This window comes from Penicillium brevicompactum (assembly GCF_028827555.1).
Source record: "Penicillium brevicompactum strain IBT 35665 chromosome Unknown utg000006l_segment0_segment0, whole genome shotgun sequence".
Lineage (NCBI taxonomy): Eukaryota > Fungi > Ascomycota > Eurotiomycetes > Eurotiales > Aspergillaceae > Penicillium > Penicillium brevicompactum.
This window is the reverse complement of record NW_026623209.1, coordinates 5,481,489-5,499,150: the sequence shown is the minus strand read 5'-3', so window position 1 is coordinate 5,499,150 and position 17,662 is coordinate 5,481,489. Positions and strand designations below refer to the sequence as shown.

The 17,662-nt window shown below is 49.1% G+C and overlaps 7 protein-coding genes across 7 annotated transcripts; 5 read left to right on the top strand and 2 right to left on the bottom strand.

Moving 5' to 3' along the window:
* Window positions 1–1,014: 1,014 nt before the first annotated feature.
* N7506_010299 (uncharacterized protein) lies at window positions 1,015–2,925 on the top strand (the record flags this gene model as incomplete). Its single annotated transcript, XM_056959592.1, has 3 exons — window positions 1,015–1,050; window positions 2,011–2,086; window positions 2,348–2,925. The coding sequence occupies 3 exons, from the start codon at window positions 1,015–1,017 to the stop codon at window positions 2,923–2,925; spliced, it is 690 nt and encodes a 229-aa protein (XP_056808982.1).
* A 59-nt stretch (window positions 2,926–2,984) lies between these two features.
* Window positions 2,985–4,001, bottom strand: N7506_010298 (ribokinase; the record flags this gene model as incomplete). Its single annotated transcript, XM_056959591.1, has 1 exon — window positions 2,985–4,001. One exon carries the CDS (start codon window positions 3,999–4,001, stop codon window positions 2,985–2,987), a length of 1,017 nt encoding a protein of 338 aa, XP_056808981.1.
* Window positions 4,002–4,815: 814 nt separating this feature from the next.
* On the top strand, window positions 4,816–5,361 carry N7506_010297 (Actin-binding cofilin/tropomyosin type; the record flags this gene model as incomplete). The annotated part of the gene is made up of 3 exons (XM_056959590.1): window positions 4,816–5,078; window positions 5,143–5,273; window positions 5,336–5,361. 3 exons carry the CDS (start codon window positions 4,816–4,818, stop codon window positions 5,359–5,361), a joined length of 420 nt encoding a protein of 139 aa, XP_056808980.1.
* A 603-nt stretch (window positions 5,362–5,964) lies between these two features.
* N7506_010296 (uncharacterized protein) lies at window positions 5,965–8,159 on the top strand (the record flags this gene model as incomplete). Its single annotated transcript, XM_056959589.1, has 5 exons — window positions 5,965–6,028; window positions 6,084–6,197; window positions 6,250–6,561; window positions 6,619–7,455; window positions 7,507–8,159. 5 exons carry the CDS (start codon window positions 5,965–5,967, stop codon window positions 8,157–8,159), a joined length of 1,980 nt encoding a protein of 659 aa, XP_056808979.1.
* Window positions 8,160–8,723: 564 nt separating this feature from the next.
* On the top strand, window positions 8,724–10,620 carry N7506_010295 (alkyl/aryl-sulfatase; the record flags this gene model as incomplete). The annotated part of the gene is made up of 2 exons (XM_056959588.1): window positions 8,724–9,836; window positions 9,895–10,620. The coding sequence occupies 2 exons, from the start codon at window positions 8,724–8,726 to the stop codon at window positions 10,618–10,620; spliced, it is 1,839 nt and encodes a 612-aa protein (XP_056808978.1).
* Window positions 10,621–12,691: 2,071 nt separating this feature from the next.
* On the top strand, window positions 12,692–14,224 carry N7506_010294 (Major facilitator superfamily domain general substrate transporter; the record flags this gene model as incomplete). Its single annotated transcript, XM_056959587.1, has 1 exon — window positions 12,692–14,224. One exon carries the CDS (start codon window positions 12,692–12,694, stop codon window positions 14,222–14,224), a length of 1,533 nt encoding a protein of 510 aa, XP_056808977.1.
* Window positions 14,225–15,665: 1,441 nt separating this feature from the next.
* N7506_010293 (uncharacterized protein) lies at window positions 15,666–17,089 on the bottom strand (the record flags this gene model as incomplete). Its single annotated transcript, XM_056959586.1, has 5 exons — window positions 15,666–15,944; window positions 15,996–16,442; window positions 16,492–16,795; window positions 16,851–16,982; window positions 17,034–17,089. 5 exons carry the CDS (start codon window positions 17,087–17,089, stop codon window positions 15,666–15,668), a joined length of 1,218 nt encoding a protein of 405 aa, XP_056808976.1.
* Between the last annotated feature and the right edge of the window lie 573 nt (window positions 17,090–17,662).

Here is a 17,662-nt window from a genome sequence, read left to right as displayed (position 1 = left end):
TTTCCTTGCCGTTGGCATTGCCTGGGTCTGGTTCTTCCTTCCTGAAACCAAGGGTGCATCATTGGAAGAGATGGACAAGGTGTTTAACAGCAAGGCTGGAGAACAAGACGCGGAACTCCTCCGCGAGGCACAGCGGGATGTTGGCCTGACTTCCTTCCTTGAGCGCATGGGATCGGCCACCGGTCGTGACCTTGATAAGATGGAGGGCTCCCAGTATATTGAGAAGGTTTGAGGGGGTTTTTTACGTTTCAATATCCATATTTAAAGGCACTGGATGGAGTCCTTTGTCATCAAAATCATATTTAATCAATTATGCAATGTCACAAATTGTCTCTTCTCAACTCTTTTGCTGTTTTTGTCCAAAGGATCCACCTTGATACCCCATACTCGAGCCACGTTCGCCATGCATTTCCCCATTTATGTTTAAATCTCGGAGTCTCGGGTGGCGTCCGATCGCTGTCCGCAGAAGTCAGGCGGTTCTTAGCGCTGAGGCAATAATGACATATGTCCATGTCTTCATTAGTGACCATTTGGAAATAAACATAGGTTGCATCTTCTTACTCTACAAAGTGCTACAACTGCTCCCAGTCCAAGAGCAGCAAAGCCTAGGGGGTGATAAGTCAGTTGCCAAAGTATTAAGTACTATCACTTGGTATCACACCATTGGAGTTGATCCTTGTGGTAGAATTCGCCTGCAAGGCTTTAACGCAGGCAGAAAGACAACCTCAACTTAAAACCACGTACCCACATTATTGACGGGACTTCCCACCTATTATTTCCATTCTCAGCCGATCCCAAAGGATAGTCAAATCTAAAGATGCGGAGTTGACATTTTTTTCGAAATCACCAAGCGGCCGGAATCGCCCACTGGCCTGTCGGGTCGACTGTCCCGATTGGAACCGCCCCACGCCGGACCCGACTCAGCGGCCGTCTCCGGCAGTTGACCACACATCGGGTTTGCAGAGCCTCCGATCATTCTTTTCAAGCATCCTGTCCGGCAGTATATTCGACACCATGCCCAGAAAGCCCACGCCAGCAGCCAAGCAGCGGGTGAGAACTGGCTGCTTGACGTGTCGGAAACGCAGGAGAAAATGTATGTGTCACGTGTGGCCTTTTTTTCTATGCAACAACTGACATTGTTGCCGCAGGCGATGAGCAGAAACCGAGGTGTGCGAACTGTGAGGTCAAAGGATTCACCTGTAAATATGGCTCTGATCTTGCGTTTGTGCCACCGCGCTCGGGGGTGGTTCCAGGTGCAGGCCAGGGATATAGCACTATCACGGTGGGTGCATGGCAAGCACCTGATACCACAAGCGACATACTAACAGAGGATAGTTTGTGGATGATTCACCAGCAGTTACCACAGACAAAAAAGAGCAAAAGCAAGACGGGCCCCGAAGCAATGCAGAATTATCCTTGGACGGTCTTCAGTCTTCAACAGAGAGTCACGAAGATTCTTTGGAGCCACCTCGGGCGTTTGAATTCCAGAGCATACTTTCATCTGCAGTGCCAAGTGTTGATTTCTCGGAGCCTCCTATTCCGTTCATCGATGATCGAAGGACACCAAATCCTCCGTATATGAACACTCTCTCATATTTTGGAAACCCCATCTCAGTCCTCAGTGATCAGACAGCCGAGCGGCGAGTACAGCTTGCAAACAGCAACCGTGAAACCGATCTACTTCGACATTTCAGGTACCACGTTGGACCTTGGATTGATACGGGAGATCCAGAGCTCCCATTTGGGCTACAAGTTCTTCTCCTTTCTAGGACTAACAGGGCCCTTCAATCTGCAATTCTAGCAGTCTCTGCTGGTCAGAGAATGCTGATGTCATTTCCAAACAGCATGGATCATGACAGTAGTCAAATATACCGAAAAGAAGCAGAAGGTAGCCTTGCACTCGAGTGCGATTTAGCTAGGCATGCGGGGCAGGCCCTCGTTATGCTCCAGGATGTTCTACCTTCGGGTCCCCGGCTGTGGAGAAGTTTGCTTGTTCCAACATTAGAACAGGCCTGTGGTTTTGCATCACAGGCAGGGCAAGGAGAAGACTTGGGAGAAGCCTTACTATGGCTTTATTTCAGACTCGGTAAGGCGTGCATTCTTGTGTTCGAAATCAGAGAGTAGACTGATTAATATCTCTTCTTAGATCTCGCAGGCTGTATTATCCTATCAAAGCCACCACTTACGCCCTTTCGATCATTAATGCAACCCGACGGCACGTTTATCCACCATACGCATCCTCAACTCGAGCCACAAACAGTTCATCGAGCTTACAAACACATATTGTGCCTGCTCGGTCACTGCCTAGCACTCATACACGGAGATCCAGATGTCTCTTCCCCGCAAGCGATTCAATCACCAGAATTAGCGGCGTTCCCTTCTCTCCGACAATCCCACTCCCTCTCACAATGGACATTCCTTTGGTCAGACTGTCAAAAGTGGTACAATGACCGCCCCGTAAACGTCAAGCAGATTGTGGACATTCGCGGTGGTGAAGCAGACCATATCGACCCAGATCACGACTCCTCATTCCCCATTCTTATTTACACGACACCCATGGCGCTGGTCGCCAATGCCGTCTATCACATGATCTCCCTTCTGCTATTAACACACAAGCCACGTCTTTTGAAATCACTTCCCGGGCCTAGGTCTGTCACTTCTCACATCTGGCATGCACAATCCATCGCCGGTATCGCAGCAAGCAACGATTCACCAGAGCAATGGGACCCAGTACTGGTTGCGAGTCTGCTCGTCATTGCCAAGGAGATGACCCATGAATCACAGCAGACAGTCATACTGCAGCGTCTCGCCAAAATCACCGCCACAACTGGAATCAAACTCGACAGGGAGAGAGAGGCGCTACAAGCAGCCTGGAATCTAGCGCGTTATGAGGAAGAGTTTGAAGATGAACATGAGACGATATAATTTCCTGAAAATACCCATACCGTTCTAATTTTTGCTTCTAATGAAAACACACCTTATCATTACAAATCATAGGCGAAGGGGATGCTCTGCATGGCTCCCTGTCTCTGCACACACATAGCAGCAGCAGAATTCGCTTTCTCCACAGCACTTCGGATATCATCAAACTCTTCCAGGCTCTTCCCGGTCGCCAGAAGACGCGCCACAGAAGATGCAAAATACCCAACGAACGTGTCGCCCGCAGCAGTGGTATCCACAACCTTTGCGACCTTCACACCAGGCACAGGTCCACATTGCCCAGATCGGGTAGAATAGAAAACACCTTCCGCGCCAAGCGTGATCAAAACAATCTCAACGCCCGCGCGCTCATGGAAAACCCGCGCCGTCTCTTCGGGCACCAAGTTCCCATCAAAGGTACCAACAGGAAGGTTTTGAATCGACCGCGCCATCTGTACAGCCTCCGTCTCATTCATAATCAGCACAGAGGTTCCCTGCACGGCGGAAAGAGGAACGCCCTCTGGAAACACGGGCGCGGGGTTGAAGACCACTTTGGCCTGCTTCTCGCGATTGAAATGCTCCAGCAGTTCAATTGTAGTGCTGCGCGGAATTTCACCCTGCAAAACCACCACATCGGGCTTCTCGTTCTCAAGCGCGGCAAGAATAGAAGAAACATTGCTCATCATGCCAGCATGATTAGCGCCCGGGACGACAAGGATGCGATTCTCGCCATTGATTTCTTCAACAATGATACTCGCTGAGCCCGTTTGGGTCTTTGATTTCTCGATGGCCGCGGTGTTGACGCCAGAATTTTCCAGAGCAGGCTTCAAAAGCGAGGTGTAGTAGGGATCTTCGGCGCCGACGGCGCCGATCATGCTCACGGAGACATCCTGGGTTGATTCAGATGTGAAGGAGGAGCGACCACAGGCAACGGCTTGGTTTCCACCTTTTCCGCCTGCTGACACGGTGAGAGATGTTGCTGTCAGGGTCTCGCCGGCTGTTGGGCAGCGGGGTGTTGTTGTTACGAAGTCGATGTTTAAGGAGCCGATGATGCTGATTTGGGGGTTCTTGGTTCCGACCATGATGTCCAATTTGCTAATGCGGACCGTATTCAAAGATTTTGTAGTTGATTCGGGTCAATTGGGAAAGTTGGGATAGTGTGTTTAATGTACCTTTTCTCGGGATCCCGGCGGTTTTGCAAGTGTCGCCGACACGGTTTTCCTGATGCGGGGTACATAGGCTACGCGCAGCCCAATGAGGTTAGCGCCTTGGCACTCCGCGTTTGCTCGCTTTGCTCGGAATTGGTTTCTCTCGAGTTCACCTGGGCAGCGTTCGAAACTTGGAATCATTGAGCTCTTCTCTATTCGATATTTAGATTATCCAACCTTCCAAGGTTGGAATTTATTGAAGTCGTTCTTCTATTGTATAATGATCATTCAAACCTTGGAATTCAAACCCAAAATTTGTGCGCTACCCACCAGAGATATACATTGCCCCCGGGCCCAGAGCACGCTGTGTTTTCTGAAAAAAAGGGCGAATGGCTGCAATGTTGCCAGGACTTAGATGCTCACGGAGCTGCTCTTCATATCTCGATATTACAATTTGGTGACATATCTCAATTGGTTATTGAAAACACTGGCAAAACAAGAAATACAAGCACAAAGAAAATAAAACACCAATCAAACATTGCATACCCTCCAGGGCTCGATTCTGGTAAGGCCCACGGGTCCTATTTGAAGTGCCCTGCGTGCCCTGGCATTGGCTGTTATTTACGTCATGTGCCTGTCGGCGATCATGAGGTGACTTCCCCGCGTCAAATGTCGGGGTAAGCTCCACTCCGAATCAAACACCTTCTCCCCCTCCTCTCTTCCTTTCTTTCTGACACTTATCGACAAAATGACAAAGGGATTCGCAGCTTTCACTCCGCAGGTCGAGGAGACCTTTGATCAGGTCAAGGAGACCGACACCCTTGACTACATTTTCTACGAAGCCAACGCACACGACAAGAAGATCTACGTCGCTGGATCCGGCAAGTACACAGAGTACACCGATTTCATTGCTCAATTCAGAGACGACACTCCCCGGTATGCGGTCGTCAAGTTCAAGTACCCAGCTCCGATCGGGAGTGAAGAGCGACACAAGATTGTCCTCATCACTTGGTATGTTTCTTGTCTCTCGTCGCAATATTATCCATTGGCAGTGCTGACCTCTTTGTTTGCGTAGGGTGCCGGAGGAAGCAGGTAATCATGACAAGTCCTACTACACCTCCAACAAAGATCATCTCTACTACTCCCTTGACGGCATCAGTCTCCACGTGCAGGCACATAACCAGGATGAACTCGCTCATGCTACCAGTATGCATTCCTATCAGATGATGTCTTGAGTGTTTTGCAAGCTAACTCTTGACCCTCTTTAGTCCTGAAGCAGTTCAAAGCACTGTGAGCCTTCGATACCCGTAGACCCAAGGAAGATGAGTCTGGAAGAGAGGACTTACAATTGGTAACTTCTTTACCGTATGACTGTGGCATGATCGACGAATATGCAATCGCTGAAATGAAATACATTCTCGCAAATGACACAAAGAAGCTTTTCAAGATTGTCTCCGGTACTCCGTACTGTAGTTCGGCTCGATTCATGTTTAAGTGAAACCAAAACCCACCTGTGTGTGGGATCTTTGATCAGGCAGCCAGTGGAGAATGCTCATAAGATACATCAAGTCAAGAGTTGATAGCGACGTATTAAGGCGAGGAGCCCCACAAAAAGGGTGTGCTGCCTGACGCTACGCCAGGCAGCAGCAGCGTTGGTGCCATATTATTCAGGCCACAACACATCTCCGTAACTAACTAAGACATCTGATTGACATTTAAAAGGGGACGGTCTCTGCTTTCAGATCAGGCTTTATATTCTTTTCGTCAGATCGCACAATTCCATCGCCTCTCGGTACATCTTGAGTTGCTGCCGGGTACCTTCGCTCGTCTTCTCTCCCCCAATTCGGCCCCCTAACTTCTTGACTCCGCCACACCTCACCTTCAGACTCAATCCACCATGCCTGCATCTTTCAAGAACGTCATTATTGCAGTGAGCGGAACATTTCCAAACCTCCGACAAGGTACGAACTGCATACGCTAGGAGAGCCCCACATGGATCACACTGACATACCACAGCCGACGTGAGGGGACTCGTCGAACAGAATAGCGCGACTTTCAGCACCTCGGTGACTGAGGAATGCACTCATCTCGTGACCACCCAAGTTGATGTGGACAAACAATCGACCAAATGTGGGTTCGCGGCTGTTGATGCTTCACCGAGCATGACTAACATACCGAGCAGACAAAAAGGCCCACAGCCTCCCCAATTGTCAGATCGTTTCGCTATCCTGGCTTCTTGAATCAGTACAGGCCAAAAAGCCTTTACCAGAGTCAAATTTTGCGTTTGGAAATGGGTCAACATCCCAGGCGGATACGAAAAGCCAAAACGGCAATGATGACACCGATGTGAAGCCGAAAACCAAAAAGCGAAGTGCAAGCAAAGAAGAGGCCCCAGAGTCCATCAAGAAGTCGAAAAATAGCCAAAAGGCCACAACAAAGTGCCTAAATATCCCTATCGATGAAGGCTTCAACATGCGGAGCGGCACATTCAGGCGTGAGTAGATCCGAGGCAACAATCTACAAAGTGATCTGAATTGACATGAATCTATAGAGCCAACTGTGTTCATTGATGACGCAGGGCTGATATGGGATGCGACATTGAACCAAACAGTGGCATCGGACAACGCCAACAAATTTTATCGCATCCAACTGCTAGCTGGCACGAATGGAACCTTCATGACTTGGACACGCTGGGGTCGGGTCGGCGAGAACGGCCAGTCAGCCAACCAGACGTATTCGAATGTGAAAGATGCAATGGCATTGTTTGAGAGGAAATTCAAAGATAAGTCGGGCTTGGCCTGGGCGAATCGTCTGGACACACCCAAGAACAAGAAGTACACATTCCTCGAGCGCAACTACGAAGAAGACGACGAAAGCTCGGATGATAAACCGGAAAAGAAGGCGAAGAAAGAAGAGAATGCTCCCGCCGCGGAGAGTCTCATGTCAAAGCCTCTGCAAGACTTGATGTCTTTCATTTTCAACCTCGATCACGTCCTCGAGGCCCTTGCGTCCATGTCTTACGATGTGCACAAGCTTCCTCTGGGAAAGTTGAGTGATAGAACCCTGAAGAGTGGATTCTCTGTGCTCAAGGAACTTTCCGAGGTCATCACTGACCCAGCCTCGGCACCCGCCAAATATGGCACTGCTTATGGTCCAACAATTGAGCACTTGACCAACCGATACTACACTTTGATCCCTCACGTTTTCGGACGTAACCGCCCTCCTATTTTGGGAACAGACGCCCAAATCAAAAAGGAAGTCGAGTTGCTTGAGGCCCTGACCGACATGGATGTTGCCAACGAGATTATGACTGAGTCCAAGGATGATACTCAGATCCACGAACTAGATCGCCAGTTCCAAGGCTTGGGAATGAAGGAAATGGTTGAATGTGAGTGCTCACTTGGATATATCGTCCCTCAGTCAATCTAACAATCAACAGTGGATCACTCATCAACAGAGTTCGAAGAGCTCGAGAGCTACCTGCAAACATCTCGCGGTAGCACCCATAACATGAACTACAAGGTGGTCAACATCTTCCGTATCGAGCGCCAGGGTGAGACCGAACGCTTCAATTCATCCAAATACGCCAAGATCAAAAACGGCGACCGCCGTCTCCTCTGGCACGGCTCTCGCAGTACCAACTTCGGTGGTATTCTTAGCCAAGGTCTCCGCATTGCACCCCCTGAAGCACCCGTCAACGGCTACATGTTTGGAAAGGGCGTCTACCTAGCCGATACCTCCAGCAAGTCCGCGAACTACTGTTGTCCCTACAACAGCGGTGGAATGGGCCTCCTTCTTCTTTGCGACGCCGAGCTAGGTTCCCCCATGCTGGAACTAGAGCGCAGCAATTACAATGCCGGCGAAGATGCTCTGAAGGAAGGCAAGATTGCCACCCTTGGGAAGGGTCATCATGTTCCAGGTGGATGGAAAGATGCTGGCTGTGTCAATCCTAATCTGGCAGGTGTCAAAATGCCAGATGTGGCAATTAAAAATCCCGCTCATAACAACGGTGGGCTGTTCTATAACGAGTACATCGTTTATGACGTTGCGCAGATTCGCCAAAGATACCTGTTCCAGGTCAAGATGAACTGAGGGATTGTGCTTCTGAACCTGAGCTGGCATTCATTTAGCGGGAGTCGGATATTTTTTTTTGTTTTGTTGCTATCTTTCAAAAGCAGTTTTGCTACATGGAAACTGGTGTATGGAGAACCGATCTCGGGGATAATCCTCCGATGGCGTGCGATGGGAGAATTATGTCGATTAAGGCTCCACTTACTCAATGTGCTATCGTGACAACTTCTAATGAATTGACATTAATACTTTTAACGGTGGCCGATCATATCTTCTCAGGTCGGAGAACAGACTGCTCACATCTGAACAAGATTCATCGCAAGATTGAGGTTACCCTCGGTGGCTTTCGAAAGCTGCGCGGTCGCTGTGAAGAATTTGGCCGAATCGAGCAAGCCCCCGACAAGCACATGGACATACTATCCAGAGGCTCCAGTCTCGGTAAAGCTGTGTCGAACCATCGTCTTTATCTGCAAAAGCTCTGACCCACCATGTGGTATTAAATCTCAATTCTCCCCAAAATCTCGTTTGTTTCATGCACTTCATCGAAGGTATACTCAGCCTTCAATCAAAATCATGACAGCAGTAATGTCATCAGAGCCGTCGTTCAACGACACTGCAGACTTCGAAGCAGCAGAAAGGGGGTTTATTGCCGCCCTCAATCCCGGAATTATCAAAGATGCAACAGGCAAAGAGGTGTGGAACATCGATGCCTACGATTTTATGAAAGACGATTGCCCACCGACAGCACACCCCAATCTCTGGCGTCAAGGCCAACTCAACTCCAAAAATGGTCTCTTCAAAATCTGCCCCGGAATCTACCAACTTCGCGCGTATGATCTGTCCAACATGACCATTGTAGAGGGCAGGGAAGGAATCATCATTATCGATCCCCTCGTATCGTGTGAATGTGCAGCCGCAGGTCTCGCGCTGTACCAAAAGCACCGAGGCAACAGAAAGGTCACAGGAATGATCTACTCACACTCCCACGGTGATCACTACATGGGCGCAGGCGGGGTGATAGCCGATACTCAAATCCCAATCATTGCCCCGGAAGGATTTCTAGAAGCAATCATGAGTGAGAGCATCCTCGCAGGTCCGGCCATGCGTCGACGCGGCGCCTTCATGTACGGCAATGCGCTTCCTCGCAGTCCAACTGGTCAAATCGGGACTGGGCTGGGTATGGGCTCGAGCGTCGGTACTACCAGCTTGATACCTCCCAACGTCCTGATTCAGAAGACGGGTGAAGTGCACGAGGTAGATGGCGTCGAGATCGTGTTCCAGATGGTTCCTGGGACCGAGGCACCGGCGGAGATCAATTTCTTTTTCCCTGCTTTCAAGGCATTTTGCATTCCTGAGACGGCGACGAATTGCATGCACAACATTGTGACGTTACGCGGCGCTCAAGTGCGAGATGCCAAGGCTTGGTCGGGATATTTGGATGAAGCGATTGTGTTGTTTGGAGGGCAGTCGGATGTGCTATTTGGTAGTCACAATTGGCCGACGTGGGGAAGGGAAGATTTGATCCAGCGTTTGGCAGAGCAGAGAGATCTGTATGGGTATTTGCATGATCAGACAGTTCGTATGATGAATCTGGGCATGACTGGTATTGAAATTGCGGAGAAGATGCAGCTTCCACCGGCGATTTCAAGAGCGTGGCATTGCCGAGGATTCTATGGATCCTTGAGTCATAATGTGAAGGTGGGTGGTTATGACGCTTGGATTGATCGAAACCTTCAAAAATAGCTAACATTGCCAGGGCATATATCAAAAATACATGACTTGGTTTGACGGTCGTCCCGAGCATTTGTGGCAGTACCCGCCTGCCGAGGAGGGAGAGCGATATGTCGAATGCTTCGGAGGTATTGATGGGCTCTGTGACCAAGCCGAGAAGTTCATTTCAAAGGGAGACAATCGTTTCGCTGCGACTTTGCTCGCGCATGCCGTCTCTGCGGATCCCGACTCAACAGGGACTAGGGAGAAGCATCTTCTAGCTTCTGTCTATGAGTCCCTGGGCTTTGGTGCTGAAAACGCGACATGGCGAAACTTTTACCTTACCGCCGCTCAGCACCTGAGATCCGGAAAAAGGGCCGGCATGGTTGCCGGAGGTGGAACCGCATTGGGCGAGAGACTGAGTATTGATCAGTGGTTCGAAATTCTCTCTGTCCAGCTGAACGGAGAAGCGGCCGCAGAGAAAAATTTCGCGATAGACCTTGATGTCACTGATGTGGAGCAGAAGTGGAGGTTGATTGTTAGTAACGGGGTTTTGACACGGCGATTACTTGATAACGCAAGTTCACAAAGAGAGGCAGACCAAAATCCGCCGAACTTAAGCCTCGTACTCACACGGAAGCAACTTCTCGAGATCATCCGTGGGAATGCTGTCAGAGTTGAAAGGACGACCGGTGATGAAAATGTGCTGGTGGAATTATTAGACCTTATCCTTGTACAGCAAGGGTCCATCCGAGGGCCAAGTCAATTGTGAAGTTTATGACACTGAAAAATGCACTGGTTGGAGAACTGTCAAGATCACGCCGTATCTACGGCAACAAACCACATTTTGCATCAACTTTGGTCCATATTCTATTTCATACAAAAATTGCTAATTTTTCCTGCTTGTGTGCGAAGAGAGACTCGCGGAAATCGACCTGCTCCCTTTGATTTGCCTGTCTTTTTTTAGCATGAAGAAAAGGAAAAAAAGGAAACGAATAAAAAGAAAAAGAAAAAGCAAGAAAGGATATCGGCTCAGCGAGAGGTCCAAAACCGTAGTTTGGTTGAAAACACCATTAATTTAAAACTATCGAGCCTGGATTGTAGCCCAGAAACTTTTTGTCATTGAAGAGCCTTGGACCTAATTGTTGGATTGGCTAATGATGCGATGGTCTGCTGAAGCACTCCATTCTACCAAGGATGACCCGCCTTCATGCGTATCCCATGCACTCGAAAGGTTCCAAAGTTCCATTACTCTACGTCACAGGTAAAGAGTTTAATTGAACTCGACCATGGTTTCTAGATCTTCAAACAGGGGCTACGGAGTAGAGTGCCACGAGATACGAGTAAGTAGATCTACTCACATTGGTTGGTGAGTCTTCTCCTGGAGGCGAAACGAATCCCGTCGGAATGGAAAAGTCTGGACTAGCCAATCCAGCGGTCAAGCGAGGGCCGCCCCCACGTTTGAACCACACTATGATGGAACAGTAGTCATAGAAAAGTGGGATCTTCGGTCTACAAGTCCAAGTGGGGTTCAGGAACACGCCCGTGTTTTTGTTTTTGTTTCCAAGGTTAAAGCCAGGTCTGTCAGATCTATTGCGCCTCTTCAGTTGTATCTCACTGTGTTCCCTGTTTCTGTGTAGTCTCGGCAATCCCACATCATCATTGGCACCTGGGCATATTGCCCGTGCTTTGTCGCAAGGTTTGGCAATTCACATTTACCCAGCCAATCATTCTGGGGCATACAAGGTACTTGTACATCATATCATATGAGGAGATCATCTCACCCACCCGATACACGGTCAGCCGTCCCCTAAATGTCTCGGACCAGGGTATTTGCGGGAGCTTGGCCGAGCCGTCACAGCATCCCGGTTCATCTTCCTACCGGCCCCGATGCTGGGGATTCTTTTGCTAATCCCGATCCGACCTTCGGTGAAGTTCCGGTAGTTGTAACAGAGGATCCCGTCCTGTGGCTTGGTGACGTACACGTCATTGGCGCAGAGGGAAACCTTGACCAAAACTTTACAGAATACCCCAGACATGGAATATTCCATGAATTCTAAGTTGAAAGGTTATATTATGACTTCCGTGGAACGGCAGAGTCTCCTAGATGGTGGGAGCATCATCCCAGATGCATATTCTCATAAAAGGGTTACAAAGGGGGAAAAGTGAGAAAAAATTGCAGGGAGAACGAATAAGCGGAGTGTGGGGGAAATGGCACCCCGGAAAACCCCGATTTCCCCAGTTTCGGAACACGCGAGGAAAGCCTCCCGGAGAAACTCCGATAAAACATCGGCGAATATCTCATTTCGGGATGGTGCTTGGCGGCGGCCCGATCTCACTGGCCGAAATCTCTGCTTCAAAATCTCGGCTGCGATGTCGGATTTGCTGATCTTTTTCGATTTTTGCGCGGTTTGAAATCGGCACCCCTTCGGAATGCGATCTTTAGGGAAATCTCGCTGTCAGTTGCGACTCGGTATGTCTTCTAGATGTCTCGGGGAAACCTCGCCTGTCAACGCCCCTGCGAGTGCGCGAATAACACGGACCCACTTCGGGCAAATTTGACTTGGCTCGCTCGCTGATTGCTCGAACCAAAGAAAATGGAGCCATGGGTCTCCACGGCAGAGAAACCTTGGAGTAGACCTTGGCTTTCTACCCCGTGGAGATTTTACCCCGACTTGTAGTCTCGACTGATGTAGTCCTTTTTCCTCTTTGGCTATAAAACCCTCTTCCCTCTCCGACTGAAACTGATCCAGTTTGTCTGAATTTGTTGCTTATCGACTCTGGGCTCTTCGGTCCTCAAATCTCATCAAACCTACTCCACACTACATTTGGTTTTGCCCAACATGGCAGGCCTCGGAATGAGCGTCGACTGGAAGTCGAATCGATGGGCCATCGCCTACTGTTTAGTGGCTGCTATCGGTGCCCTCTGCTACGGATACGATACAATCTACTACACTGGAATCCAGGGCATGGAATACTTCGCCAAGGACTACGGTGTGAAGACAGAGAACGGATGGGAGCTTACAACGACCTTTTTGTCTCTGTCTGCTAGTATCATCTACGTGGGAGAGCTAGTTGGAGCCCTTGCTGCTGCTCCCATCAATGACCTTTTTGGCCGTCGTATGGTGTTCCTGACGGCTTCCCTCTCCATCATCATCGGAGCCATCGTGCAAGTTTGTTCATTTGGTTCTGACCCCGTCTTCTATGTCAGTCGTGTTTTGATTGGTCTCGGTATCGGTCAATTCACTGCTACCTGTCTGATGTACATTGGAGAGGTGGCACCCTCAGCTATCAGAGGACCGGCTCTTATGTCCTTCCAGTTCATGCAGTCCATCTCGCAGCTGGTCGGAGCCTGTGTCAACCAGGGTACTGAAGGTATCAAGAGCGCCGAGTCCTACCGCATCCCCATGTGTTTGCTGGTTGTTCTCCCCGGTATCATGTTGTTGTGTCTTCCTTTCACACCTGAAAGCCCAGTCTGGTACATGTACAAGAACAAGCGTGAGCAGGCCATCAAGGCTCTCCGCAAAATCAACCGCAGTGCTCGCGACTATGATCACGCCATGGACCTGCAGGTCATCGACGACCAAGTCCAAATGGACCGCGAAATGGCCAAGGACGCTTCCTGGAAGTCTCTTCTCACCGACCCCGTCGAGCGTCGCAAGCTTTTCTATGCTTGCGGTGTCATGTTCGTTCAGCAGATCAACGGTATTCAGTTCTGGTACACCTATGGAGTTGTCTTCGCCCAGTCTATCGGCGTCGCCGACCCCTTCACCATCAACACCATCATCTACGTCCTGCAGATCATCACCGTCGGTGTCTCAGTCGTCTTCGGCAACAAGATTAAGCGCCGCAACAACCTTCTCGTCTGTTCGGCAGGTATTTTCATCTCCCTCATTGCCGTCGGTGGTCTCGGCACTACCCGCGCTGCGGACGGCTCCTTCAGCCGCGGCATCGGCATCGGTATCGTCGTCCTTGCCTACATCAACATCATCTTCTACAACTTCTCGATCGGTACCCTTTCCTACTCCATCGCATCGGAAGTCTCCGTCGGCCGCAACCGAAACAAGATCACTTCCTGCGCCATGGCCACCTTCTTCCTCACAGTTTGGCTCATGGTTTTCACCAGCCCCTACATGTACTACACTGGTGACCTTGGTCCCAAGATTGGTTTTGTCTACGGAGGAACCACCCTTCTCTTGCTCGCTTTCTCCTGGTTCTGTGTCGGTGAGACCGCCGGTCGCACCAACGCTGAAATCGAGAGACTCTTCCAAGACCGCGTCCCTGTCCGCGAGTGGGCCACTTACGTTATTCCTTCGGATGATGTGACCTATGTTAAGAACAAGGGCGCCGAAGACGAGCAGATTGAGATGGCATGATTTACGTTATATATGAATTTTATCGAATAATGCATTGAATGCATAACCAGCTGGTTTTTGGCTGTGAACTTTTTCAAAATATATTCCCCTCGTCAGCCTAAATTGGATTCATAGATTTTTTAATATGCATCTGAACTATTACACGAATACATCTCGAGGTCCCAATGTTGATCTTGCGACTTCTGAGGCCTTGTGAACTGCAAATAATGGGTGCCCGCCTAACCCCAAGGCTTTCGCCCTAAATTTCACTGCTGCGGGCACGCCTGGGCGGGCGGGGGGCACCGCATCGCCTTAGACCACCCAGGCAGTATCTTACACTGTGCCCATGTAGGCGATTTCCCTTGCTCTATGGTCAACATCATAAATTAGTCCAACCATAGGTAATTTTTGCATTTTCTAGTCTAAACAAACTTGGGAGCCTAGTAATCTAGATTTCAATCATGCGATTCTCCATCACGATGTAGGTTTCACTCACCATGCGCACAAATAATGCCGCTGTACAACTGCCATATCAAAGTTTTCTCTATTCAAATCTTGAAGACAAAATGCTTTCTTGCTCAAGGCTCTATAGAGACTAGTAATGGGGGACAGCATAACATGGGCTCATCTCCGGCCTGCAGATTGGTTGGGTTCTCAAGCCACGATGCCTGTGAGACGCTGAAAACTCGACCTTACATCTATTCCCTCGGCAATCAGTCTTGGCCACCATGGGGCCTGTCCGACGGGGAATCTGCTCTAGACACGTTGCAAAAATAACTCAAATATACTCCAACGGCCTGGCCTGAGGGTCCTCGCGTCGGAAACTAGGAGAGATACCCAAGTATGCCTTGACACACTTGGCACATTTCCAAGCTTAACAACTCGAAGTAGATCCAATGAATTTCCTTGCTATCAATTGTCGTTGCATTTGAAGCGATTGGCTATCATGACTTCGAACTGGGGTACATGGGGCTCAATAAACTTCCAGGGTTGGAAAGCGGGTAAGCCCCTGAGAAAGGTGTCATTCGTCATGGAATAGTAAGACCGAGCCCTAAATTGGGAAGAATAAAAGGTTTGTTTCCCCGCCTCCGCATTGTTGTTCAATATTATTTACGGTGCACAAAGTCTCCTCGACCTCGGTCAGGTTCCACCGGTAGACCCGATTGATCTCAGGACGCGGAGAACACAAACTGCATTAGGCGCAATAAGATCGTTGAAAATATACGGAATATTGGAGTCGAAGTGGCACAAATCTCGAGCAGAGATTGTTTCAAAAAACCCAGCACCAAACTTCCAAGGTTCGATATGTCAGGCGAAAACTGATTGAAACACAAAGATCAACGGTCGAATCAAAAGGCTTTCAAGGCAAAACTTAGCCCAAGTATGGATGACAATATTAAAACACCGACAAAGATGTCGAAAGAAAGGAAGAAAACAGGAAAGAGCTTTGCGATCAATGAAGTTAAACAGCCTGTTCGTACAGTGGCGCGGGCGGCACAGCTAGAACAGGTGTGCTTTGTTCACTCGATGATCGTGGAGAAGATATCTCCGTGAGCATTGGGTGGTCGAAAATATCCACGTCCGTGGCATCCGGGACAACAAGGTCTGAGAAGTGATCGATGTAGGCCGGGGGTGGAGTTCGATTGCTCTGCATCTGTTGAATGTCTTGCCCGTGGGCGGATGCACCGTCATTGGTTACATTAGGAGTCATGTAAATCTTGAAAGGCAACACTGACTTGATCTGGACTTACGTCAGATTTTGAGTTTATCAATCAGGGGAAGGAATGCATACCTGAGTTGCTTTCTGCTCAGTTCCATTCCCAAACTGCGCTGTGACAACTAAGTCATGGCTTATCTTGATATGCTTGTTTGAGATACTCTGTGAGCAGGAATCCAAGCGTTTTGGGAGGCAGACAGGCTGCATAAAGCGCCACTCAATATCAGAGTCATTATCCGGGTTCTGATCACCCCCTTGGGCAAAATCGAGACTTTCTGAAAACACAGTTTGACTGTGCGCCTCGGTGATAAAGTGTATGTTGTGTCGCACTGATTCTGAGGCCGTAGCTTCCAGTCGGACAGTCTGTTTCTCAATCACTTTGATAGTCACAGCATTGAGTTTGATGTCCTTCGACAACGGCGCGAACCAGCATTCCACAGGAAAGGTACAACCGAAAGGCACATTTCGATCGGTGATCGAAACGCAATACTGAACACCATTGTCCGTATGCCCTTCAAGTGTCTAGATACAATTAGTCTCCATTCTTCCAATGATGTAAGTAACAACATACCAGCGGGCTTGAGGGCCTCATATAGCTCGTGTTAAAGTCTGAGATCTGATAAATCCTGACCGGGTGCGATATTACCAAATCGCTTTTGAGACGTCGCTCAATAACAACATCTACACGGTATGTGTGATATTGATGTTTTGGGCCAGTGACTGTTTCCAGTAGTTTACATGGAAGTGGGATGTCGAACAGGAATGCATGATCTCCCGGCGGCATTCGAAAGTTGGTTTTGGAGGAAGCTAGTGCTTGGTTATGATCAAAGGTCACTTGCTCTCGATAATCTGTGCCCAAAATCCCCTCAATGGCACTGTATGTCAGAATGTGAGAATGTGATCAATGCAAATTTCGGGATTGAGTCTTACATAGCCATAGTGCCCCGTAGCCTCACCTTGATGCTCTTGAAGGAGGCCTCATGGGCGAGGGAGAGATTGAATTTCCCAGATACAGAGCATGGGGCTGTTTCTTCTGATATGAAAATGCATGATTGATCCAAACTAGAACTGGAGTCAAAATGTGTGATATTCGCTATGCGCGGGCAATCATACCTCAGATTAGAGCTCGCGATCTGCTTTCGGAAAATCGTCAATGCTTCAACAGGCATTTGGAAAGACATTGATAAGAGCAAATCGTGTTTATGGTTTTATTCAGTCGGCGAATTAATTTCGGGGATTTAATCATGGCGCATTGTTGTCTTTATAGTTCGCGTGGGCGCGTTTGGAGCGGACATTCCTAACTGGGGTCGGGGTTCGGATTTCAGGGAAGCAGGCCCCATTAACGCAGCTCTTCGCCCCGGGAGGAAATACCGACATTCCTGTGTTCCTTTCTATACGTATGCTTCACTACAATGACCTGCTAGGATCGTGAGCTCTGCGGTCGCGTTGTATCACCAAACATTCCACTAGAGCTTGGCTTTCCCCCCCAGCCCTACACGCTAGACGCGTTATCATCACTTTAGACTCGGGAATTGAGACCTTGGAAGTTTCCACTCCTTTTATTTAATTTGAATGAACCTTGGAGCACTATGCACGAATATACAGTTACCAACTTCTCGAAGGTATGGTCTAACCTTGGAAGATCATCCGCGCACCTGAGTTGTTGGACAAAGGCTGAAGTCTCCCCACCATGTATATAACAAGACTCAACTCTGAACATGGCCACCTGGGCAGTGGACGAA